Source organism: Falco peregrinus, chromosome 10 (assembly GCF_023634155.1).
Source record: "Falco peregrinus isolate bFalPer1 chromosome 10, bFalPer1.pri, whole genome shotgun sequence".
Lineage (NCBI taxonomy): Eukaryota > Metazoa > Chordata > Aves > Falconiformes > Falconidae > Falco > Falco peregrinus.
Window position 1 is genome coordinate 11,380,332 of NC_073730.1, and position 25,913 is coordinate 11,406,244.

General features: G+C 36.2%; 1 protein-coding gene and 1 long non-coding RNA gene across 10 annotated transcripts in view; one reads left to right on the top strand and one right to left on the bottom strand.

Annotated features, from left to right (window-relative positions):
- The window catches only part of KCNT2 (potassium sodium-activated channel subfamily T member 2), a 151,207-nt gene that overhangs the window by 24,375 nt on the left and 100,919 nt on the right, over window positions 1–25,913 (bottom strand). For 5 of the 7 annotated variants that reach the window (XM_055815040.1, XM_055815037.1, XM_055815038.1 and 2 more), the window contains 8 exons: window positions 22,493–22,549; window positions 21,249–21,398; window positions 19,885–20,114; window positions 19,002–19,218; window positions 17,693–17,798; window positions 17,238–17,410; window positions 11,926–12,060; window positions 6,787–6,898 (listed from right to left, as the gene is read on the bottom strand). In XM_055815040.1, coding sequence (XP_055671015.1) covers window positions 6,787–6,898; window positions 11,926–12,060; window positions 17,238–17,410; window positions 17,693–17,798; window positions 19,002–19,218; window positions 19,885–20,114; window positions 21,249–21,398; window positions 22,493–22,549 — 1,180 coding nt within the window. Of the gene's footprint in view, window positions 1–175; window positions 299–1,081; window positions 1,130–1,437; window positions 1,502–6,786; window positions 6,899–11,925; window positions 12,061–17,237; window positions 17,411–17,692; window positions 17,799–19,001; window positions 19,219–19,884; window positions 20,115–21,248; window positions 21,399–22,492; window positions 22,550–25,913 lie in introns of those variants that run through there. The other 2 variants (XM_055815042.1, XM_055815039.1) reach the window with 2 other exon arrangements.
- LOC114012122 (uncharacterized) overlaps window positions 284–25,913 on the top strand; it is a 52,224-nt gene continuing 26,594 nt past the window's right edge. For 2 of the 3 annotated variants that reach the window (XR_003554402.2, XR_003554400.2), the window contains exons 1-2: window positions 284–380; window positions 2,553–2,630. This is a non-coding gene — a long non-coding RNA (uncharacterized LOC114012122). The remainder of the gene's footprint in view (window positions 381–2,552; window positions 2,631–25,913) is intronic. The other variant, XR_008748968.1, reaches the window with a different exon arrangement.

The following is a 25,913-nucleotide window of genomic DNA, read 5'->3' on the forward strand; positions in this document are numbered from 1 at the left end:
TGCATATTACCTCGAAAGAGATCTAAACTGTAAAATCCCTTTACTCAATATAGTTCCTTTCTACAAATATGTAGCATCTTTGTTGGGTACTTACAGTTTTTCAGGTTGAAAGATTTTGTTTAACGTATATATTGTTTCATTCATCACATCTCAAATTGCATGGGCAGCATATTCTACCAGTTCATTTTAAAAATGATTGAGGGATTTCAACTGTGCTTAGAGCAAAGCTCTTGTTTTTCCTGTTGCAATTCCCTGTTGCTGACAGTGGACTCTCACATTCCTAGTAGACTTTCTGGACCTGAATGAATGTGAAATATGAACAGAATCTGATGCAAAAGGGAAGAAATGTTTTTTCAGTGAATGTGAGGATGTGACACGAGGTAAGACACAGACTGGGGTAGAAACTTATTGCTCTGATGCTTCTGGGGAAGGGACGCAGAAAAACGTAACTATAGTTATACCTTACTCTTACCACATCTCACTTGCAGAGGAACACAACGTGCCTCCTATTCCTTCAGTTATCAGAGAGCAAAACTACAGGTTGGAAGTGATTTTGTTATTTTAAGAAGAGAGAAAATATGAAGCTTTCAGTTCAGAGATGTCACGAAGAATAATATGTTCTCAAAGTACAGAAACGTTCCATGTCTTGGAATTGAGACACACCCACCACATCTCGAAGCAGTATATGCTGGTGACTGACTGGGTGGCAAGCAGCTTGGCAGGACAAGACCCTGGGGGTCCTGGTGGACACCAAGTTGAACACAAGCCAGCAACGCGCCTTTGCGGCAAAGGCGGCTAACCGTGTCCTGGACTGTGTTAGGAGTGCAGCCAGCAGGTCGAGGAAGGTGATCCTTCCCCATTACTCAGCACTAGTAAGACCACAGCTGGAGTACTGTGTCCCAGTCCTGGGCTCTCCAATACAAGGAGAGATGGAGCTACTGGAGGTAGTCCAGAAAAGCACTGGTAAGACGGTCAAGGGACTGGAGCATCTGTCCTATGAGGAAAGACTGAAAGAGAGCTGGGACTGTTTAGCCTGGAGAGCAGTAGGGACAGGGAGGATCTCATCAATGTGTATAAATACCTGAAGGAAAGGTGTAGAGAAGACAAGTCAGACACTTTCCAGTGGTGCCTAGAGGACAGGACAAGAGACAGCAGGCACCAGCCGAAACAGTTCCTTCTAAACATCAGGAAACATGTTTTTACTGTGAGTGTGATGGAGCACCGGTACAAGCTGCCCAGGGAGGTTGTGGAGTCTCCTTCTTTGGAGATAATTAAAAGCCCTCTGGACCCTGTCCTGGGAAACTGGCTCTACATGGCCCTGCCTGCGCAGGGACGTTAGGCAAGATGACCTCCTCCCGAGGTCATGCTCTGACTCTGTGATGTGCAAATGAACAGTCTGCTCTAACTAATGGTTTTGTTGAACAGTAGCCTACTAACCCGTTTGTCGTTGCTGGATAGTCTGGTAGTACCTGTTGATTTCTGTGGCCTCATATGAGCGGAGCTGAAAAGGAAATCACACAAAAAGAATTTCCGCCCCAGATAAAAATATGACATCAATCTGTCCTTCATAAAAAGTTATTTGCTGTATATTTTTAAGTCACCTCTGTCAGTCTCTTCAGTTTAAAGGGGATTCAAAATTTTAAGGAAATAAAATATAATTATTATTTCAGGGTTTTTTCATTGCAAACATTCTCTGTTCTGACCAAATACTACTAGCCTGTATTAGAGTTTCTTCTCTAGGAGAAACACATGCAAATATACACTCAAGCTCTGGCACACATGCACACACACGTGTGTGCTTTGATGGCTGAGCAGCAAAGGGGTGTTTCTAGCAAGCTGCGTGTTCTGACAGTTGAAGCAGCAAGCAGTCTAATCGCAGAAAGAACACTTTTGCCTAGACAAGCACGCCATTGTGCTTACTGCTGTAAGCCACAGAAACAAGAACTTCTGTATTTCTTTTGTAGTTCGACCTCATATATTTGAGTGTTTTTCTTTTGGTGCGGTCGGTCAAAGTAGAAGATACTTTTCTTCAATTGCTATTGAGAATAAAAACTTTTATGTGAATTAGGGAAAAAAATCAAGATTTTTTTTACAACAAATACTTCAACATTAAAACTACATGCATATTATAATGTACATTACATTAAATCCTTTTAGATTCATGCCATAAACTATAAGGAACTGGCTGTGAAGTGACTATCCTCCCTATTATGTGACTTAGGCATTATGTTTATCCTTCCATCTGTTTAGAGACATTCGTAGCAGATTCTGATTTTGTGCCAAGAAAGGTGGGATAAGGCAAGAGATACTTGGGGAATAATGTGATTCTTATCCAAAATTCTGATGATAAACATAAGGAAGTTCTTATTTGTTTTATTTTAAAATGGAAGCTTGGAAGTTTATGCTCCCCCTTTATTTTAGATTTCTTGTATGGTCTCCTTCCATCTCTTATTACAGTCTTGCTTTTCCTTTATTCTTACTTAATGCAAAGTGTTTGAGTAATAATTGTATTTCTCACAAATCTCTTTTGAGTTCTGCTTTATGACTTGCAGACTTATTCACTTCCCAGAGAATACTGTGGATGTGGAAGCCAGAAGTGTGCCAGAATGCCCCAGCAGTTTTATTTCATGGTAAGTGTGATGCCCAGGAGCTCCTTCCCTGATACTTTAAGTAGTTATATCCCCTTCCTTATTAACTCCAAAATCATAGATCATTTCTAGGAATAGAAATATAAGATGATGTCACAAAGGTGTCTTGTAGAACTTCACATATATAGGTGACATTTTAAGACCCAGCTATTAATAGATGGAGATCTTTACTTCATCCTCAGTCTTCCTATGTGTGTGGCTTTGCTCAAGTCAGGAAGCTCAGAACTTTTACTGCTTTCTTTCTAAGCAATAACAGCTGTACACTGGTGGTTTTGAGATGTTCTTAGCATGTGCTTCTTCCATATAGGCTATTTAATTTGAAGTTAATTACTTCCTTTTGGCTTTGCATATTGGGAGAATACTAAAGACCATCTGGCCAGAAGGTCAAGTTCATAAGATTTTTAGTTTATTTCATTGTCTTTTGTGTTAAATCCTTTTTAGGGCTCTTTTATCATGGTTTTATGTTTTTGTTATTTCTAAATAAATACCTATTCCTTCATAACAGTTAATTCTATGATACCAACAAAGTACCAGCCCCAAACCAACGTGAAACCTTGTTTTGGCCACTCTGTTGGTGGCTGAGAGAGATCTAGGGCCCATGTTGATTTTACGATGTTCTCCACCAATATAGATGGTAATATGGGAACTGCCATGATAGGCTGCAACTGTTGCATACAAACTGCAAAATTACTGTAATGAACACACAAGGATGAGGTGGGCAGGCTGGGGATCATGCAAGAACATATAAGGGTGACAGAAGTAGTGGCTTATAACAGTGCACGGTTAGTTTTGGTAAATGTCAGTTGTTGCCCATGTCATATACAAGACTGAACAAAAATCTGGGCATGGAAACATCTTTACGGTCCTTTTCTTTACATAAGGGAATTCTGGATCAATAACAGTTTACATTATTTTGGACTATGGGCTTCTGTTCTACCTTTTTGGCAAGAACAGATTAGCTTTCTGGTTTTGATCTGGAACAGCTTTCTAAAAACCTGACAGTTCAACAGCCAAATGTGTATGCTTATTATTTCTATAGTTTTAGAATTGTAGCTGATGTAAACCATTAGAGATCCATCCAAAAAGAGACGTAAACCAATTAAGAGGTACCAATCTATTTTTTATAACCCATATATCATTACTGCTTGCCATTATTTAATGTTACTTCAAATCTGCTTAAAAAATGAACAATATTAAAAACAAAGGGAGACAGCATGCTCTGTCCTTGATTGAAGGCGAAAACCACAGCCTGGCTTTGTGTATATCACCGCAAATACGCTGGGCCATCCCAGATGATTTCTGCTCACCTAACATGTATGTGCTTAGCCTTGTGGAAGATAAAAAAATCACAGTATTAATGGTTTGATTGAAAGATACAGAAATTTGCACAGGTTTTAAAATGATCGCTTAAAGGTTTAGACTGTTTATCCTTCAGTTGACACCTGCAATATTTACTTGGAAAATTAAAAAATAATACAGAAAACTAAAGTATGACTCTTTTATCCAAGACATTCTAAACCCTTTCTTTGAAGAAAGAGGGGGTGGTTATCACATATTTTTTCTTATCTAAGACAAATGGAGAACATGTTTTAAGTTTAGACCATGCATGTTCTATTTTTCCTTTTCCCTGTTGAATAAGGGCCATTGCTTTCTCCTACATCAGTGCTGAGCCTGGTGTTCAGATTTATTTCCCTCTAAAATGAGGAAAGTTGCAGCTGCAACAGCAGATGGACTTTTGAGTTGTATATATTTTTTCTGCAGCCCATTAGGTTGAAAAGTCAATTTTGCATGTGTGTTTCAGTGCTACCTGAAGGCAGCTTGCCTGAATTTTTTAGTCTGTCTGAAAATGAGGTGCTTAATGCAGAGATAATAATAAACTGTACATTTGACTGCATTAGATAATTTTTACTTGAGTTTTTATTTGCCTTTCATTTTGCATGAGGGAGTTCTGAAACATCAAATGAGCTACAGCACCACCTGTGAAGTGCTCCCTGCAAATGTTAAGATGAAATGAGTGGGAAATATCAACAGCAGGCAACTTCAACAGCAATGAACAAAATGTTCTTTCTTTAAGATAATTTATCTACCACCTCTATTTCAGCATAGCGTAGTTTGGCTAGAATTAACTCTTCAGCTTCCAATCTATATTCGCAATTCTGCATTTGCACAGTAGATGAATAAGGATAGGGAAGAAGTTATAATATTTCTAACAATTTCCAGAATCTTTGCTGGAAAAATGAAGGAGCCTATATAAAGCAATAAAGAGAACAGAGATAAAAATGCTGGTTTCGCTGCATTGAAGTAGACAGGCTACAGCCCACAGAGTATTCCAAAAGCAACTGTAGACACCACACACTAGTAAAGCTGTTACTAGTCTTATCTCCCCTTATCACCAAACTATATGAATTAAGGGAATATGCTCTAAAAAAAATAAAAATTGCTGTCAGTTATAGCACACCAAGGAAGTAAGTTAGGTTGGAACATCGTTGTGAAGACACCATCCAGATGTTGGCACTTGTTGCCCTGAATAAAATGTCAATGCGTGATTCCAGCCAGTGCCAGCTTATTCCTCCTGAAGTTATCGTTAAGGGAGGGAGTACTAAAACCGAAGAACCACAGGTGCAACCCTTAATGGACAGTGGGAACGGCATAACCCAAATGACAATGTGCCTCCCACTGCAAACTGCTCCTCTTTTTGTGTAACAGCTTTTGTCTAGCTTTCTCACAGTTCTCCATTTTATTTGCTTACCAGAATGCCCCCTAAATACAATTAAGCCTTTGTCCTGTTTCAGACAAAGGTCAATAAATCACAAAAGCTGACCCAGGTATTTACATCTTGTGGCTGAAATGTAAGCGTGATAGTCAACTGAGTAAAAGATTTGACTTCTGCACTTACCCTATCTCACCTAGATAGGCTAAATTTTTGCAGAATTCGATTCTTGTTGAGGAAACTGGGAGCTGGCCCATGAAGATAAGTTTGTATGTAAAGTTTGTTTTCCATTAAATATATAATAAAATAAGCGATGTGAACAATATACAGTAAATAGTGAAATATCTGAAATCGCCAAAATCCAGGAAATTTACTGTACAGCTAGGAAATGGGAATTATGTGCTAATTCTGTAGAATGACAATGACTTTAGCATTAATTCAAATTTGCCAAGATATGCAAGATATCTGAGGTAAAGAGATTGGGGGGCTGCACAAGAGAACCTAGACTGATAACAAGGGGGAAAAAAGACGACTGGAGTGAAAGATCTCTCTGTCCTTGAAGACTGGCCCAGTGATATTGTCTTATAAACTCAGAAAACAGCCTGAAAGATCACGAAAGTGATACCATTAAGTTTTGTGGGCTGCATAAGTAGGTAGGTCAGATCAAAATGAAGATCTGTAAAAAAAGAGAATTGCCCTCAAACTTACCAAGTTAAACAGCTGCACAATGTTACTTTGTATGTTCCCTCTATTATTTTAGCAACAGTATTTTGGACAAACAGATTAAATTAGACTTATCTCCGTATAGCCTCCCTATTCCACAGCTTGAAAATGCCAACATGTGCACTAAAATGTATAGAATATGAAGGTTTTTATCTAGCATTTAAGTAGTGGTACTATCCTTACCATCACTGGCACTGGCACTGCCCCTCGACAGAGTACAATTGCTCTTCTCAAACTGTCACAGTTAATGCAAACACCCCATACAGATACATGGAAATGTATACAGAGTATTTAACTATAGTCCCTTTAAAGTGATTTGGAATAAAAAATACATTATAATAAAAGCTGTAAATATCTTAAGTGTTTACTCAATAAAAATATTTTCCACATTAATTGCCTGCGGCAGCCTCCTGGAAAACCATACTAGCTCTAAATATTCAGTCATCCAAAAATACTCGGTTTTCCTTGAGAAAATTCCACCACACCATTGGTGGATTGATTTGAGTTCCATCACTTTACAATATAGTATTAAACTTCATTCTTAAATGAGGGTAGAATCTGCAAAAAATAATCTTTTACATTAGCTCTGTGACCATAAAATGATTTCACCGTTTCAGAATGTTTTGAAAGCATTGTTACAAAATCAGACAAAACGCTAAAATGATAACACTTCGGTTGGGGGTAGGGGGAGGCAAATCTCCTTACCTTTTCTAATTTGGATAGAGCAAGAGAATAGCAGTCTTTGGCTCTGAACTGCATGAATCTCATATTGGCTGGGTGAGTTAGTTCCGTGATAATGCTTAGGCTTGAGAACAACCTGTATTTTAAAAGAATGTAACAGTTATACCTCTAGTAAGAATTCACAAATGGAAGGCTCTATGTAATGCTGCTGTATCTTGTGCCCACGCCCACGTTTTTTAATGAAGTTCCTGAAAGCTGTGGTGTTATTTAGCACAATGAAATGCTGGTATAATACCAGAACTACAAAACATTCTCCGTAGAATTCAAAAAGAAGAAAAAACACATTCAAAGGTTGAGCTTATAAAATACGTTAAAGCTAGAAAGGAAACATTTCATTTCGTTACCAGAGATTGTATTTAGTAATTTCTAAAATGACACAAATTTGTAGGGAACAACAAAAAATGCAAAACTGTACAGGCTGTACTTAGTATCTGGTTTCATGTAAACTACAATTTTGTAAGAACTGGCTTATGTGATCTTTCAGTTTGATTTTTATTTTTATTTTTAGTTCTGTTTGTATGCTGTGTCCACAGACTGAGCAACATAGACAAAAATTGACACTTCTTGGGAGTTGCTGAGAAAATGAATGCTTATGTATACTTATGTTCTCACGTGAAATATTTATATATACAAAATATTTATAAATGAACACCAATTCAGATTTCCAATAACAAAAAACAGTGAAGAAAGCTTAACTCTGATCTGGCTGAATTACACAGGTTTTCATGCAGCAGACTAAAAAGCCCCGCCCCAGTCCTCACAGCCCTAAGAACTAGAAAGAAATCTGCAGTTTATGAAATGCAAATACTAAAAAACTTGGAATAGAACTCAGATTATTATTATTTGAGATTGATCATTACTGACAGATTAGCATCAGAAACTGAAATGTGCTTTTGTAATCTGTTTTGCTGATTGTGAAAGTACTTAGCTACATGTGACAATCGATAATTGTAGTACAAATGACATCATTAATGTGGCTTGCTTCATTCAGATAAAAATTATAGTGGCTTTCTTGAAAGCTGAATTTAGTAAATTAGTGTCAGATGGAATCCAATACACCTTTTTGCAAGTCTTTAGTCTTTTCCCCTCATTTTTGTATGGAGAGACTTCACTGAAATGGCAATTCAAACGGAGAGGAAGGTGGAGAAACATCTGTCAAAACTATCTGTCAGTATGCATCAGTGACATATTATTGCAATACAGCCCTAGGTCTGTGGACGCAAAACATAGACTGGTAATGTCCACACGATCCCAAACATGCTCTGAACATATGATGGCAGAAATGCTAGCCATTCTAATGTTAGCAGCTATCATGTCACTGTGAAAAACCAAATATTAAATGTGATTTTATGAGGAAAACCAAACTTGGCAAAGTGGTTGAGAACGTGAACCACTGAACAGTAACCATTTGTGTACACTGTAGTTTGAAAGGCATTGTACCTGCTCAGAAATTTCTGTACCTTTTTAGCTCTTACAGTCAGATTTTGATACAAACTCTGAGTGGTGCAGTGTTGTTATACAAAGTCTGCTTATGGCCTACCAAAGATTAGGCACTTAGGGAACGGAGTCTGCATGCATAGGTTAAATACCTATATAATAACTAGAACCACACCCTTGAGAGGCAACTGTGGTACGTCTTTGCTTGCATGCTGTGTGTTATAAAAACCTATGAAGTGTTTGTGAAAACTGAAAAAAAAAAAAATCCCAGTAATATCACACTTGTAGGTATGAACTTGTACTTATTAAGTAGCTTAACAAACGTGTTAAAGTTCTGAGGAAGAAGCATAAATTTCCTCTGCGTTAATTCTGTGTCAGGTAGCATAGAATTACTTAAGTTTCTGCTGGCTGGAAATTCTCTCACATTGCTGCATTAAAGGACAGACATTCATATTTGAAAAATAACAACAAAACGTTCAGAACTAAGAGTAACAGGAAATTAGAAGCTGATCTAATTATAAAATACACACAACTTAAATGAAAAAATGCAGGTCACTAGGTTTCTGTTAAAGATGGGTTTAGTTTACTACCAAGATACAAAAAATGATTCGTATTAGGAAGTCAGTTTCAAACCTGGTCTTGGTAAAATCCCTATTTCACTTGAGAGTGCCTTTCAGGGGAATCGGAGGCAATAACCTTCCAGGCAGTCAGGGCGAGATTGCCTCTTGCCCTGGGTGTAAGGCACACTGCCTGAAAGCTTTCAGCACCAGAGCAGGTGACTTCTGTGCAAAGATCCCTCTCTTTATCCTATTCTGGTAAAAAAGGCCTGGATGGGGCAGAGAAAGCCCTAACCAGTCTGATGGAAGACATGGGCTGCTGTTGCACCAGTGTTTGGGAATCAGACAAGCAAGAGATGCATTTAGTTCTTTGCCAAAGCAAAGAGATATACCAAGAAAATAAGGTAATGACATCATAACATCTCATTTGATTTAAATGTAAATTGGTGCTGGCTGCTAGACACCAGCCAAGCTATTGACTTCTTGGGTGTACTGCTGTCAGTAGGCTTCTTGCAGTATTTCAAACATAGCCTTCAAGATTTAAGCTACTAAAAAACTGAAAAACAGGGCCTCCCAAACACCCATGTTTAATTACCCGAGCTGTTAATGAATAGAAATTATTTAGAAAATTAAATAGAAAGTAATAGAAAGCAAGAGTAAATACAAACACTTGTTCTAGTACAGACTCACGGTTTTGCCGAGGTGGACTCGCAGCTGTCAGCAGGGACTCAACAGTCGGGTTCATGTTTCACGTGAAGAAGTGGAAAGCATCTCCAGGACACAGTCCAAACCTAGTAATCTCCTCTTGTACTTTTAAACTACGCTAACCTGTTTTTTCCCATCCCAAGTTTTCCTTTTTTAGTCAGTGTGACCATTTGAGTCACACTTCTGTACTCCTTTTAGCCATAATTAAGTCAGATAAGCTAGTGTTGTGTCACAGTTTTAATTGGTATGGAACAGTTTTTAACCTTAAAGGTGCTAATAACCTTGTCGTTATAAATAATGCACCTGTCTTCTAAGGTGTGGGGGACACACTCTTCTGGCAAAGCAAGCTTACAAATTTATGTAAACCAGGGAATAATGTCAGAGCAAGTATATAAGAACTGGCAACCGAGGCCAGAGGGTACAGCAGCACACTTTTTTTAAAAAACATATTTTTAGGGTTCATTTACAAAGTATTTACCTTGGCACAATGACTGACATTTATTCTGTGGAACAGGTAAATGCCACTACCTTTTGCCTCTTCCCAAAGCTTACTGATTTCTACAATTTTTACATAATATAAAAATAAAGTGAAATTATGGTACGTGTTCTACGGAGAAAAAAAATTAGAAAAAAAGTATAGAATACACTATATTCTATATTTTCACTATTTTTCAATATATTTATTATTATAATAAATATTTCAATATTTTCACTACTGTGAAAGTTTAGAAGTTTTCTGGGAAAGCATTGTGAAGACTTAGACCAAGAGATTTATTCTGATCAATTTTGATATGTGTAAAATGTACCATGCAGTCTTAAAATTATGCTGAACCAGATACATATAATTTATACATGAGTTAAAGCTGCCACCTAGTTGTTAGCATTGTGCAAGACAACTGAATGATTATACAGGAAGTTGTTCTAGTTGGACACCTATGGTACGTAGTGTACTACTATGATCTTTTTTCTTTTGGTTTTTTTGGCGTTTTTTTAGAAAGTATTTTACAAAGTAGAACAATACTACAGGAAAAATCAACTAGTGCTTTATAAGTTTCAATTTTCATTCAACTAATTTTTCTGTTTTGAATTTAGGGATAAAATGTATTTCTGAAAACTTTAAGTGGCCTATGTCGAAACCTCAGTGAGATACCCTAGCACAATATAATTAAGAGTAACTTGAATCATGCACAGATTAAGTTCAATTACAGTTTCTAGGTTAAATTTAGGTGTGATTATGAAACACGCATACCTGTACTAGTACTGGGTACAAATTCAAAAACTGTTAGAAAAAGACACAACTTAAGTTTCTTGTGTAATGTAGATTTTGCCTCTTTTTAGCACACACACAAGCTCTAACAGCGTTTAACTGCATTCTCACACACCGCTGCATTAAAAGAAAATCTCCTGATTGAAATACCTGTGTTTTAATGAGCTCAGCTTTCTACAACACTGACAGATTTTCGACAGACCTTTACTATGCATCTTCTTCTGGTCTTAAGCGGAAGGCTTGACACATGAAAGGGCAGCAATGGTGAATGATACTGAATCCTCTAGGGAAGGACAGACTTTTGTCCAGGTCCTACTAGAACGACCAGCAGTAAGCACTCGGCTTAAGCCCCATTTCAGCGAAGCATTTCATAGCTCACTGTGTAGTGTGTTTAGTTCTCTAAGCAAATAAGACCTTTTTTCACACTTTGAAGAGACATCTATCTTTTGCTACCTGTTGAATCCAGGTATTTAACACAAAGCGAGGCTTTAATCAGGAGAGGTTCTCAAATGAAGAGGAAATCTCAGGGTGTTTAGCCCTTCATCACAGCACTGCCTTCTCAGCCTCTTTATTAGACTGGTAATTTTTTCACTCTGCTTTCAGTTATTCTTTTACGACTCTTAGTATGTAGTTGTCATATGTAATGTTGCATATATGTGCCTAAAAACCTAACTTTTGTTCAAAACTAAATATACCAAGTATGAGCCCTTACTACTAACTCCAGTGATGCATTCCTTACCTTTCAGCATTAGAAGGATCTGCTTTACATACTGGCTTTAGAATTACCGTGAAAGGCTGCTGCACAGAGGAAAAAATTCTTTTCACAACTATATTTGGTTCTAAGTCTTTAAGAGTGGCTTTGTTTTCCTTGCTCCAAACCTGACAGTTGACTTTTTAAATGATCATCCAGTTTGGGGATTTGCAGAATTTTATCTGAGATTTCAGAAGAATACCTCAGGATTCTGAGTGTACTGCTAAGCAGGGTGGAAAAAGGTTTGCCCATGTAAGACACAAATTCATATAAGGGAAAATTTAAGTAGAAGGAAGAAAAAGAAATAATTTCTTACCTGAGTAACAAAGGCATTACATATTTCACGATTGATGAGGATGTATAGATAGAACGCAAAAATGAATTACCTAAAGAGTGTTTGAACATTTACAATAGTCTTAGCATCTGCCATGTAGTCCTCCTCGGCACTCATTGTACTTTCTTTGTCCACCACCACCATGTTAGCTGCAAAGGTGACCCCACATCTTAGTAAGTCATCTAGGCTTTTGTGAAGAAAAAGAGGGAGAAAGAAACAAGCAACTTAAGCATGGAACACTTAAAAGATTAGGGATGGCTGGAATTTGCAGATCACAGGGTGAGTTGCTGGTTCCCTTCATCTCCATGTATGTATCATAATTTCCGATATAATCTATAGCAATTACATAATCTCAATTAATTGATAGAACAGCATATGAATAATTATTTTCCTTGAAGTCATACAAAATGCACATCAGTAGGTTGTTACAGTCCCTCTCCTTTTGCTAAAATGATACATTTCAGCTTTTTAAAATAAGCTTTTAACATAAGGCTTATTTTATGTCCTTACATGCAGCAAGAACTTGCTTCACTTTAGTTACTTTTGGCAATAAATAGACCCAAATAAATGCTTTGGGTTGCTCTTCCCCACCTTTATATTTCAGTTTCAAAATGCTGATAAATGTTCTACCAGGACATTTAATACATTCCTCTTTTAGGTTAATCTATGAGTTGTAGGGTTCTCCTGATGCTTTTAGGAGCAGCTGTACATCAATAAAACTTTGCATGCCACTGGACACTGTTCCCTGTGAAGCCTGACCATAGAAAACACACACAGACAGCTGAGTTACAGTTCTCATCAGGCATTATAGTTCTGTTTGCCAAATGAAGCATCTTTCAGTTGTTTTAACGATAATATTTTCCATAGAAGCCAAGCACTCCTTGAAAAGTTTAGAAAGGATGTTTTCCATAATGATAAAGACTGCTAGGAACCTAGCAATTTTTAAGTGAGTGAAAATAAGATGAAAAGGTGAATTTCTTGTTTCCAAGGGAACCTGGAAAACTAAATTTTTGCATCATTCTGTTTACTTCCAAGCTGAAAAGCTATTTTGTCATTGTAATTGCTTCTTATTTGGCAATCTGTAAAATTAATTAAGTCTTAATTGTCCTGATACAGTGGGTTTTTTTCAGTAATGATCTTCTTAAGTTTATGTAACCTAATATAAACTATTTTTGAAATTCTGAGTGAGGAAATCTCTACAAATTTGTGGTTTGTTTTTTTTTGTTGTTGTTACGTTTTATACATATTCTTCCAAAACAAATACATAATATAATTATTTTTGAAACTGTGCAATAACAGTGATGGTTTACTACAACAAAAGAAAGGCTGTATTTTATATGAGCTATATTAAAGACTTCAGTGCACAAGTAGAACTCTAAACTTTCTCTGAGCAATCTATTTCTGCTTTTTTGGTCTCCCAGCTGATTCTTGAACATAGCAGCATATTCTGAAAGGCGCAGCTTTTATGCATTTCAACATTTCACAAGCTCAACAGCTATTATTTTAGCAGTTACATTCAGCTGATTTGTGGAGAATTTAAAAAATGTTGGTTTAGAAGTATTATAATTCTAGTTCTCTAGTACCTCTAGCTATAGCTTTCTTAATACTGAATAGATTTCTACACAACTGTGAAATCTGTTCAGTTACAGATCTCAAATAATTTTTACCTGAAGACTGTAGAACAGGTATCTACTACTCAACAACATATTGTAACAAAGTTCATGCCATCTATGAATTTTGGTAAAGCTATTTTTCTGCAGGCCACCCACTTCTAATACTGGAGTGGTAAAAGAGAGTAAGTCCTTTGGTAGTTTTCTTTCTAAGGTGATGGCATTTTATGCCAGGTGATCAAATGACAAATAGATTAGATACTTAAAGGTAGGAGGTGGTACTTTGGGAATGTATGCTATACTCATTAAATAACAAAGGAGGCTTCTCATATTTTACATTATTGTTCTTAGCTAAGGATGGTAAACTTCTATTACTTGTACATGATAAGTATGAATTACATTGTTAAAAGCACTGTTATTGATGAAAAGATGTCAACACTCCCCCCCCCCAGATATGATCGCTTATTGCACCAGGAATTGAAGTGATTGTATTGTCAGAAGAAATGCAGAAGTTCATGCTAGTATTACTTTAAACTCTAGCATTCTGCATTTCAAAGACTTATTTCAAAGACTACACACTTAATTTTTTTTTATGTACTCGGTTCTGAAAACAGAACACCTATAGGGAGGGCTCTGGTGATTTTCTTTTTGAAATAAACTCAGAAAACTTAATTAAGTTTTATTTTCCATGTTCAAAAAAACTAGTTTAACATCTATGGGTGGTTTTGGATACTGTGAGTCAATTCAATTACTCTGCTGGTATGAATTCTTTTTATAATTTTTTGGAATAAAGAGTTAAGAAAGTAGTAGATATTAACAACGTGAGACACTGTTGGTTTAGAGGAAAAATGCAGAAGGTGAAAAACATTCCTGTAGATTCTTTGCAAATCTCACAATGACTATGCATCACCAAGGTAAATTTGTAACCGTATCACTACTGTAAGTAGTTTTAAAGCCCTTGTTACAACAGGTTGAGATGGAGAAATGTTGACTCTCCAGAATTCTCATAGAAAAACTGGATTCTGTTATTTCACAGTAGGAAATAATGATTTTGTTTTCTACTTGGGGAATAAGTATTACGGGCTTGTAGCCCCAACTCAATATTAGCAACGTAGTAAAGCAAACCATTTTCTTCTCTAAATTGACACTCCATACACAGGAGTTTACTAAAATGGCAGTGAGCCCTTGCTATTTTCTTATTTCTGCCTGAGTTTTACATTAAATCTATGTTGCTAAACCTACATATGCAAACACATGTTAGCATAGGTGAAGACAGAAATGTAGAGGTAGGCGATAGTTTAAGTAGCAGTAGCTGAAGACTGCTGGACACATTCCAGACTGTCTACATTCTGCAGCTATCAGCCCCAGTCAGTAATCCAAACAAATTATAACTAAATACTAACTAAATATAAAATTAGAATCAAGGCTATAATCTGGCAATTTGCAGAAACATCTTAATGCAACTAAGGAAGTGTTAATTTTAACTTTTTGAAGATATTAACCTGTGTTCCCTGTCACACTTTTCACTAATGATATCCTTTACAAGTCAGAAATTTGAAATCCCAAATTACAGTACACAAACACAAACCACGCATGCAAAAAGTTCATCTTCAAATACAACACACACTTAAACATGCAATGACAATACACACAAACCACTGAGCACTACAATGTTAGGTTTTCTAACAGTTATTTCACCTACTTGTCGATAGAGCCCACCATGTAGTAAACCATTGGAAACCAACAGATTGCATCCAGAAAATGCATATCTGGCCTAAGCAGCAAATGGGATTACAAAATGAAACACAATATCACAACAGCGGCATCTCTTCTGAAATATTTCAATAAACTGGTAGCTTTTTTTTAAAAAAGAAATAACTGTTCTAAACTGTGTATCAATACTTTGCTGTGATCATAAAGAATGATCAGAATTAACATGCTTATACTAAAAAAAAGCACCTCTTAAATCAGAAATTTTATGGCACAGTACAATTCCAAATATAAAAATGAACGACTGATGTTAAAAGACACCCTACCAAGTTATACTCCAGTGCATGACTTAGGAGTACTTAAAATAAGCAGTGAGAATTTCTAATTAAAATGTGAAGTGGAAACCCAACCATCATTTGGTTTTTCATGCCAACTGCTCCATTCAAGTCAATGAGACCATCTTAGATGAAACCTTATTTTTAAAATGAAATGTGAAAACTAAGATACTGTATTTTATTGCATTGTTTCTTTAATCGTAAATTTTACTGTGTTTCTTCTTACATACAAAGAAACATTGGGAATCTTAAAACACATGTGATGTATAGGTATCAGAATAAACATACTGTAATAAATTGTCTTGATAAATAGAGAAAATAGGAATATAACACCAGGGCATAGATAGGGTCACTGAAGGTGGCCAAATTCCTAAGTCCAATGAAGTAAATTTCAAAATTCCAATTGACTGGAATGGCAGTCTGAATTCCACCTCATGCAGGTATGGAAAGCATGCTGGCTTTTCAGCCAGCTTCTCTAGTCCCACAAATGCTGGCCCTTCAGAGGAGTCACTGCAAACGCTACAGAGGGAGATAACACTTAAGGTATTAGTTTAATTAGCAACAATAGCTTTTACTTTATGCTAATAAGAAGTGGGTTTAGCCATAAAATGTCACGATAGCATGAAATTCGGGCACCCTGATGGAAAAAGGAACAAGCACAAGAGGGCACTGTATGCTCACATCTTTCATCTTCAGCAAGTTGCAAATCAGAAGTCCTTTGGCTTAATTTAGGCTCTTACCAATGTGTGTAATTCACTTTACAGCATAATATGAACATTATAAAGCTTTGGTTTTGGAAACACAGGTGTATACGGCTTCACTAAGAGCTTTCCGAGGCAAAATCAGGACACTTCACAGCACGTCTTTATATAATAAATCACTTAAAACTAGAAGATATATATATATGCAAAAGGAAGTGTCAACTTGGAATCCGAACCCATGAGACATTTCTGTGCTTTCATAGCTTGATCTAATTTTCTATATGCAGCTAACCTCCATTTCTGTGTCTTCCAAATTGTGATTTTAAGTACTTGAGCAGTACCAAAGTGTTGCCCCCCACCCCCCCCAAAAAAAGTCTCATTCATTGTCAGATTGTAAATGATTCAGTCTTGCCAGAGAAGAAGTTGCCTGAAATTTTAAACAGATAATGCAAGACAGGCTAAGAATTTCAGTGATCTCCAGATAATATTGCAGATTTTAATTTTCTTCCATGACTTCATATAAACATAGGCCAAGTGGGTGCGTGTCCTACTAGCTTAAAGAACTGTTTATCTTAAGAGTCTAAAATTACTAAAATCATACCTAACTGGCCCAGGCCACTGAAGTACCTCGTGATAAAAATGGAGTGCTGTCATGTAGCTGTGCACAGCTGTTGCACAGCTTGTTTTTTACACTATTTATGAAGTTATTTGATTTTAGCAGTAATATTCACGTTATTTTGGGCATTTTTAAGAAATACTTAACTGAAACATTGGCCATGAAGCATAAGGACATTTAAATTCAGTATAGCCGTTTACAGTCATATAAAAAGTCAATTTGGTGTATGACAGTGAACATAGGGTATTACTTCTGTCACTAACTTTTCTCCACAATAAAAGTGCCATAATGTTTTTGATTTTAAGTTGGCCATGTGAAGTGATCATCTATTGAAGTAATGGTAAAATGAATTTAAAACATATCACTAAAAAAAGAACTTAAAATTTACTTACGGGTTATCCAGGAGTAATACAATGGGATTTAGTTCTTTCTTTGGTCGATAATAAGCTCTGAGTGGAACAATAAAGTTATATAAGCCATTTCCAGCAGTTTCTGCTGCAACTATAATCAATTTATTTTTGAATCCATAGGCTTTGGCGTCTTCGTAGTAGTTATGTTGGCATCCCTGAAATCAAAATAAGAACAAGTTTAGTGGATATGAATAAAGAGGTTTAGATGTGACATTAAAGGCCTTTACCATTAGAAGTAGAAAATTTTATCAGGTGACCTCACCCAGGGCCTGATCAGGCATCAATAAATGCTTGGTCATGAAAAGGATGAGAAAATGTATCATAGCTTAGTACGTGCTGAACAAACCTCATCTCTGAGCAGAAACCAGAATTTAACTGTTCAGATGCAAGAGACAAATGAGAATGCAGCTGTACCCAGTAACAGAAACTCCCTTTACCTTATCTAGTCTTAGACAACAGAAGGGTACTTTTTCATGCAGAAGATGACAAAATGTAGGAGAGCTTCCAATATATGGAGAGTAAGGAGGATAGCCTTTGGCATACCTAGAATAGAACAAACATTTTCAATATAGCAAATTACAGGAAAACAGTTGACTATACAACTATTTCGTGGGATGTTTATACCAATGTCTTAAGTTTTGCAGTTATCTCTAGACTAGCAGAGTCAAATACATGAAATGCACTATGTTTAATAAGGATCAAAGGAATACATTTTGTAGCTTCGACCAATGCAATAGAATTTAGTGAAAGCTATCATGCTTTTCTGGACCAAAAGAATTTGGCTTGGGTTTTTTTGTACAGGCATCTTTGGAAATGGGCTGATGTATCAGTGTGCTGCCCTAGTGTTTTGGATGCATGTTCTGGAAACTTCTAGGGAAGGAAAAAAAAGGAAATAAAACTGAAATAATTGTGGTACTTCTGCTCTTCCTTCCCCATTTCTCTTTCAAACATTATCACGAATGATTGAGGTCATTATTTTCTTGCTTTAATAACATACTTTAAACATAGCTGGAATAAGTTGTAAATGGCAAGAGATGAAATTTCTAATTGGCCTTAGTTTTTAACGAGGGGCCTTTTACATCCTGGTATTTTAGCCTGCAGATTTTAGAAGGCTTGTCCTATTATTTTTTTTATTGGAGCTTTATGATCTTACCTGGGGCTTCTCACGCTTGCCACTGTTAGAGATAGGAAACTGTGTTAGGTGAGCCATTGGCTTAATTGTGTATTTCAGTTTTAACATCCCTGTCAATAATCCCAATAAACATAATTGCTTAATATGCATTTTAAATTTGATGTAATAGATTTGTCTCATACTTTTTTTTCATTCCTACATTTTGAAGTCAGACACCTAGCCTATTCAACAAGCCTGTTGAACGATCTGATTATCACTGCATTCTCAGAAGTACTCTTCTGTTTACAGATCATTTGAGTCCTGTCTGTGTAACAATAGAATGCAAGAAAAACAGCTATAAAAGACGCTATTAAAAAAGGAGATACCTATAACCGAGTATAGAAAATCTCCAGCAAATGGAGATATTGATCAGGTTTTTTTGAATTTCAACATGGGCATAAAAGCATTCTGCTAACAGACAACAGCATTTCAAAAAAGGGAATAACTCTGTAATTGCCCCTTATGGGTCTTGCTTGCTACAACTGCTTGAATTGATCTGCATGTCAAAAAATTATCCGTGCCACCTACATAATATTAGCCTTTCAAATTATGGTTTTTATATTTAATATACATACTCTAAGCCTGCAGAGACTTCATCATCCGATGGGGTAGTTTCATCTTCTGACTGGTCACTTAGCAGGTCACACGTCTGAAGTGAGGATGAGTCTGCAACCTCCAGAACAGGTGCTATACTGGGCCGTCTGCCCTCTTTACCCCCCTCAGAAGGCAGAGCGAGCGTAGGTCCGCTGGACGTTCGGCATCCTGCATCTTGCAAATCGATAGCCACTGTCCCTGAAGCAGAGTTGAAAGCATATTCTCAATGTGGTTGTCAAAACATTTGAATAACATTCCTGCATTTAGTGGGGATTACCAGCCTACACTGCCACAGACTAAAAGGAACACTATATTGATTATTACACTAAAATAAAACAAATACGTAAACTCTTCCTGAGCAAGTCTTTTCCTGCAAAGCAGCACTTTTTCTGACCATTAATACAACTTTTTAAATACCTTTTAAAAATCATACCTCCTATAACTAATCCATATTTATATGCACCAACAACCAGTAGGTTTTTATTGAGCAAGGGCATTTTATTAATTGAAGACGTTTATGAAAACTTATTACAAACAACTAGTTATGAATGACAAAGAAACTACCCATGTGATTTTCCCAGTTGTTTTGCTTTGTGTACATTTTATTATTACTTTTCAATACAACTGTCTTCGGCAATGTAATTCCATATTGTCAAGTAAAAGAAAAACATAACCTATTTCTGTTCGGTTTTCTTTTTTGTTTGTTTGTTTTGGGGTGGTTTTTTTTGAAAATAGGAGGGCAAGCATTTAATGCTTTTTCTTTCCACCCACTATTATAATTTCTTAAAATTTTAGGAATACACTGTTAAACACTTTAAAATGCACTATTCATTGAATATGTTGTGAGGCTTTTTTTTTACTTACCCATGCTGGCTATTATACTGTGTACAGGCAACCTAGAAGCTCCACAGTAAGATAACTTTGATTCCTGTTTTTTTCTGTGCTTTTCTTGCTTCTTAAAAGCAGAATTCTCTTCCTTGGTGATATTTATATAAAAGCATATATCTGTAGAATTCATGATATATCGAGGACCTGGATTCAGCAAAATGTTTTTGTTATCTTCCTTTCTAACACCAATCAGACAGACTCCAAACCTTAATTAGAAAAGGAAAGGCATGGTTCATTTTGCATAGTCCCATATATACCAGAATTTCCACTGTCAAAAATGAACCTCCAGTATATTTTTATATTTTGCAGATCATGAACATTTGCAGATTTTTGTGACCAATGTTTGAAAAACGTTGTCTCCTTGATAGGCCACTTCTGCTCAAGTAGTTTTTATGAGTTCACGGATCCCTAGGTGTTTGAAATCCAGTGTTCTTCTTAACCCCGATAATATTCTTCTAATGCTGTTGATTTTTTTTAAATCAGATCTATAGTCCCCTCTGGGAAAATATTAGTAGAAGAATGGATATATAATATGCAAAAGCATTGATCATGTTAAATTGTTCCATTATTCATATGCAATAGAAACCATTTTCAGAATTTATTTTTGCAATTCACTCCTAGAAATGTATTTAATTAGTGGAAGAAAATAAGGAATTAAAGAAAAAAAAATCTCTTTTATTAAGTTTGAGAATAAACTCAGTGTTCAGGGTTTGATATACGTCCATTTTGTTAAATATATAGGAATATACATGATTTGGTTTTAGTCTGTATGTTCTCCTTACAGAGCAGCACTGAATAAGTCATGCATGATCTGGAACCTAAAGAAGATATGATAGCATCGAACAGAAAAAATATGGGTTTATTTTGAACAGTCACCAGAATATAGCATGTACCACCTTTCAATTGAACATTTGGCATGAAATGAACACGCCACAAAGGAAGCCAGATGTCCAGCTGACTCCTAAATAAATGAAAAAAATAAATACACTAACACCCTCCCACCCACCCTTTTCTAGATTATTTTGCACATGGAAAGAGACTGGTGTTCTCATACAACCTCTCTAAGATGCAGGTTTATTTCTGGTTGTCAGCCTTACCCCACACATCCTTTGTAATCTATTCTGTCAGACTGAGCCGCCCTATACAGAACCAACACGAGCTTTTCCCTGACCAGCTGTAACTTACATAAAAACATCCACAAAACATATTAATGGGCAGATATTTAAACCCAGAAGCACAGTAATGTGTAATACCGCACCTTCGAATGCAAAGTTACATTGCAGGCAAAACAAATAATTAGTTTTTTGAAGTTTTAATTGCTGATAGGAAAATCAACATACTTTTTATGTGCATGGAAAGAAGCATATGTGAAGCTTTTCCCCTCATACTCAGCAAAAAAAGTACTTTCTTCCAGGTTAATATGATACACTTCATTACCGGAGCACCTGCCATACATTTTCTGCCATTGTTCCGGTGACTGCTGACTCTCCCTGAAACATGTACAGGTAGAGAATAATTTAAAACAATGTCGAATTCTTACTAATCAAAACAGTATTTCATGGCAATAGAAACTACAAATGTCTGTTAAAAATGTCCCATCTGCTAATCTGAAAGAAATATTTGATATCAAAGCTTGGTAACAGTGTAAGTACAGAGATTATTTTAATAAATTAACATTTTCTGCTAAGTAATAGGCATATAAGATTATGTACTTTAACATCACGAGAGAGACGGCTGAATTAACTTTAAATTCACACCATTAATAAGTAGATTCATTACAATCTAAAGATGTCAGGTGAAACCAACAGCATACTCATTCTGTGCATAAAGACAGCCCCTTCAGGTGCTCTGGTTCCCGTCTGAAGTAGAACCGTTAAAATTAACTTATGCAGGGAAGACCCATTTGGCTTCAGTCACTTTATCTGTAAGGAAAATTTCTGGGGTTTCCCCTGCATTTGCTTGTTGGTTATCTTCAGCATTTACTGTATGGGCATTTTTAATTACTGTGCCTTGTATACTATGACAAGTGTATACCTTCCTTTCTATAATTACCTTAACCATTTACGCATATCATCCTTTACTATATGCAGCTAACGTTCTTTATCCAGATGGACTGTTAGTGGAAATGTTCCAAACCTTAGTGAACACCAGAACTTGCAGACTTGGGGCTTCTGTGAATTTCTTTATTAAGTTTCATGCAGAAACAAGGTTCTGTCTATATGAGTTTTCCTGGATATAATGGGTGCATATATATACAGATATATGTATGTGCAGATAGAACATAAAACTGACAAATGTGCTCTGTGTTTTGCCACTTGGAGCTATGATCTCAAGATACTGGGACACGCTCCTTTGTGCTCATTTAAACATTTTCAATATCTTCACACAATTTCTGTTTTTCTTCAATTTATCACTCATCTCCACCGTTAGCATAGGAACATTTTGTTTCAAGATGGAAATAAGTAAACCACTTTTATTGCAGCAGTGTTAACAAAGTGCACTACATGTAGAATAGCAGAACTAGAAATGTAATTACAGAAAAAAATTCTCCGTATTTCATTTTCTCCTAAAATACAATGTTTACCTGTTTAAAGTCTGCTTTGTTCCAGTTAGTTGTCTAAAAGCTTCCCATGGGTCTGTTCTGTAAAGATCACATTAAGTTCAAGTCAGAAAAGCTATTTTCTTCCAATATTTTGGATCATAATACAAACTCAATAAAGTTCTACCACTAAATTAGATAACTAGGTAACATTGAAAATAAATACTAAGATCAATAAGAATATTATACATAAGATTCCAGGTAGAGTTTTGGTGTCTTACAGACTGAGGACTTGAATTCCATAAACAGCTGAGAAGGGAATGGGATTATTTACACCTGGTTTGTTTAATCTGAAAAATTGCATTAAAGAGCAAAGCCAGTTCATAAAAACAGCAGCAAACCTCCCTTAATTTTAATAGCAAGTTGAGCTAGCCAAAGTTTGCTTTGAAAATGAACATTTTCCCCAGTCTCTCACATAATAATACAAAAGATAAGGTGTTTTTAATTTATGTACATGTTTCTTTTTGTTTACTGTTTATTGTATTACCATTCTAATTAGGATTACAAAGAATAATGATTTTGCCTGTGTTCTGCTGCTAAGTATTGCCTTCAACTTCCAGTAATTTCTCAGTGTACTTATCTTCGTGATTATCAGAAATGGGGTTATATTATTAACAGTGGCACACTATTTCTTTGTAAATACAGGAAACAGATTCCCTGTGGAATAAGTAGCACTTCATTTGTAAGAGTACAACAAACAGTTGGGACAATGTTTTATCTATGAACTGTCAATGAACTGTTTAATTCCATTAAAATGAGAGTCATTTAAGATCATTATTTCACTAAATTAACAAATGTTAAGAAGCTAGAATTTGAAAGTGATCATATTTTCCCTTAATGAATGGCTTTTCACCAGGGAAATAACAAAAAGCAAGAAATATTCTGGTCAGGTCCTTGATAATCTCCTCTGGTTACATGCACTTAAAATACCATGGAAAAAGAAGAATCATTCCTTGTGGAACAGAAAGGCACAGGTAGTCATTTGAACTTTGTTATCTGTGATAAAAACTTGCACAAACATTCCCAGCCACTACATGGAAGTTAAGTAAGTCAACAGACATGGGGGTTCTGTGAATGGAAACCTGAATTCATTATTATGACAATCTTTCCAATGACCTTGAATACGCTTTAGGAAGATTATCCAAGGTTGGAAGCCATTGATTCATTGCAGTCTCCCCATAATTCAAACCTGTTCTTTTTATATAACAAAGTCAGTACTGACAGGCATTTAAAAGTCAAGTTCTACATGAAGTTCAATGCAGGTGCTGGTAGTAACCAGGACAATGAAAGGATAATTTAACAACAACCCATGTAAAGGTGTCCTGGTTTCAGCTGGGATGGAGTTAATTTTCTTCTCAGTGGCTGGGCGGTGCTGTGTTGGGGTTTGGTGTGAGAGCAATGCTGATGGCACAGGATGGGTTTGGTTGTTGCTGGGGGTGTTCATACTGAGTCAAGGACTTTCCAGTTTCTTGGGCGCTGCCAGCGATAGGCAGGAGGGGCATGGGAGATCGGGAGGGGACACAGCCAGGACAGCTGACCCGAACTGGCCAGAGGGATATTCCATGCCACAGAATGTCGTGCTGAGTGTATATATAAGATGGGGAAGAAGAAGAAAGGGGGGATATTCGGCACTATGGTGTTTGTCTTCCCAAGTAACTGTTCTGTCTGATGGAGCTCGGCTGTCCTGGGGACGGCTGAGCCCCTGCCTGTCTCCTTGGGGAGCAGGGAATTAATTCCTTGGCTTGCTCTGCTTGCATGCATGGCTTTTGTGTTACCCATTAAACTGTCTTTATCTCAACCCACGAGTTTTCTCACTTTTACTCTTCTGATCCTCTCCCCGATCCCACCGTGGCGGCAGTGAGCAAGCGGCTGTGTGGGGCTTGCTTGCCGGCCAGGGTTAAACCACAACACAAGGAAAGCAGTTCACTGTTACTATTGGAAGTCTATTTAACAAATACTCTTCATTATGTATGTCAAAGTTAGTATTTAGTTTGGATATAAATGCACACATAGTTAACATTTTTATTTGTAGCTTAAATAATCGGTTTTCAGTTAATCTTTTTACTTATACTTAACCGAACTCAAATGTTCACCAACTTAATCTTTCATTTGAATAAAGGTAACTTTTTTAACTATCAGCAGTTAATTTACCTGTTGTTCAACATCAGAAAAATCTACAGAAAAGCCCAAACAATTACTCTGATTTATAAATTTGTCAAATCCAAAGCAGTTTTGTCTGCAAATATAATGACAACCTGAAGATGAAGCTCAAAACTGATAACTATTTTGAAAACAGATTTCCCCCCCGAGGACAATGAAATGCAGAATCATTTTTTTTTACCAAGACTGTTCAAACACTCTAGAGTCAGTGCAAATCCCAGAGATGCTTATGAACAATGTAAGTTTGAAAGGAATTTTTCCCTTAAAGCATTACTGTATACTCAGTAAGAAAGTCTGAAAATAAATTTCTTTAAGCACAGTATTTCTAAAGATCAGATTTATACCTGTACCTAATTATGAGTTTATTTCAGTTAGCAAGGGTTTAAATCAATGATGGTATTACACATAAAAATTATGAATAAAAAAGGCTGATAAAATTGGGACACTGAAGAGGTAATACAGGAAAGAAATTATTTTCACATATTTAAATATTTTATATGACTTTTTCAGTTATGTGTGATTACTGTCCTCCTTTGAACTGAGATTATTACATTCATGAAGTGCATACTTGTTAAAAATCAATGGTTAAATCACTAGTTGTTAATGATCATCTTAACTAAACGTTCGAGGACACAAAACTTCCAGATTAAACATGGCCTACCTGACACTCAGTTATAAGCAAGAAGTAAGATCAAGTATACCATTACTTAATGTTTCCAACAGCACAGTAGGTTTTTAATAGGATCAGAGCAGGCTAGCAAAAAGACAGCTTTGTCCTCATTTCCTAATTCTGAATGTTTGACTTGGCGACTTTATCATACATTGAACAGATCTGTGCACTTAAAAATTTAAAGAAAAATTTAAATCACAGTTAAATTAGACTTCTGAGAAAATATTCCAGCATTTCCAGGGGATCTCAAACAGTTTTAAGGAACAAAAGGGCAAGAAATACTCCACCAGTCCGAAAATTACGTAAACATCTAGCAAAAATGAAAGGAAGTAGCAAAAATATCAAACTTGAAAGCTTAGAAAGTGGTATTTTGGGAGAGAAATACTTAATTTTTTGAGTTATTTTTAGCACTGCGAAGAGTACTCAAATTTGAAATATTTTTGAAGTTTTTTTCCTCTAATGTTTTAAACTTTTGCACATATAGTGTGGTTTTAAGGAACGGTCACATCTATTCAACCAATTAGTCCAGCATTAATACACGTGCTCTAAGATGTCCAAAGTTTGCCATTTTTCAGT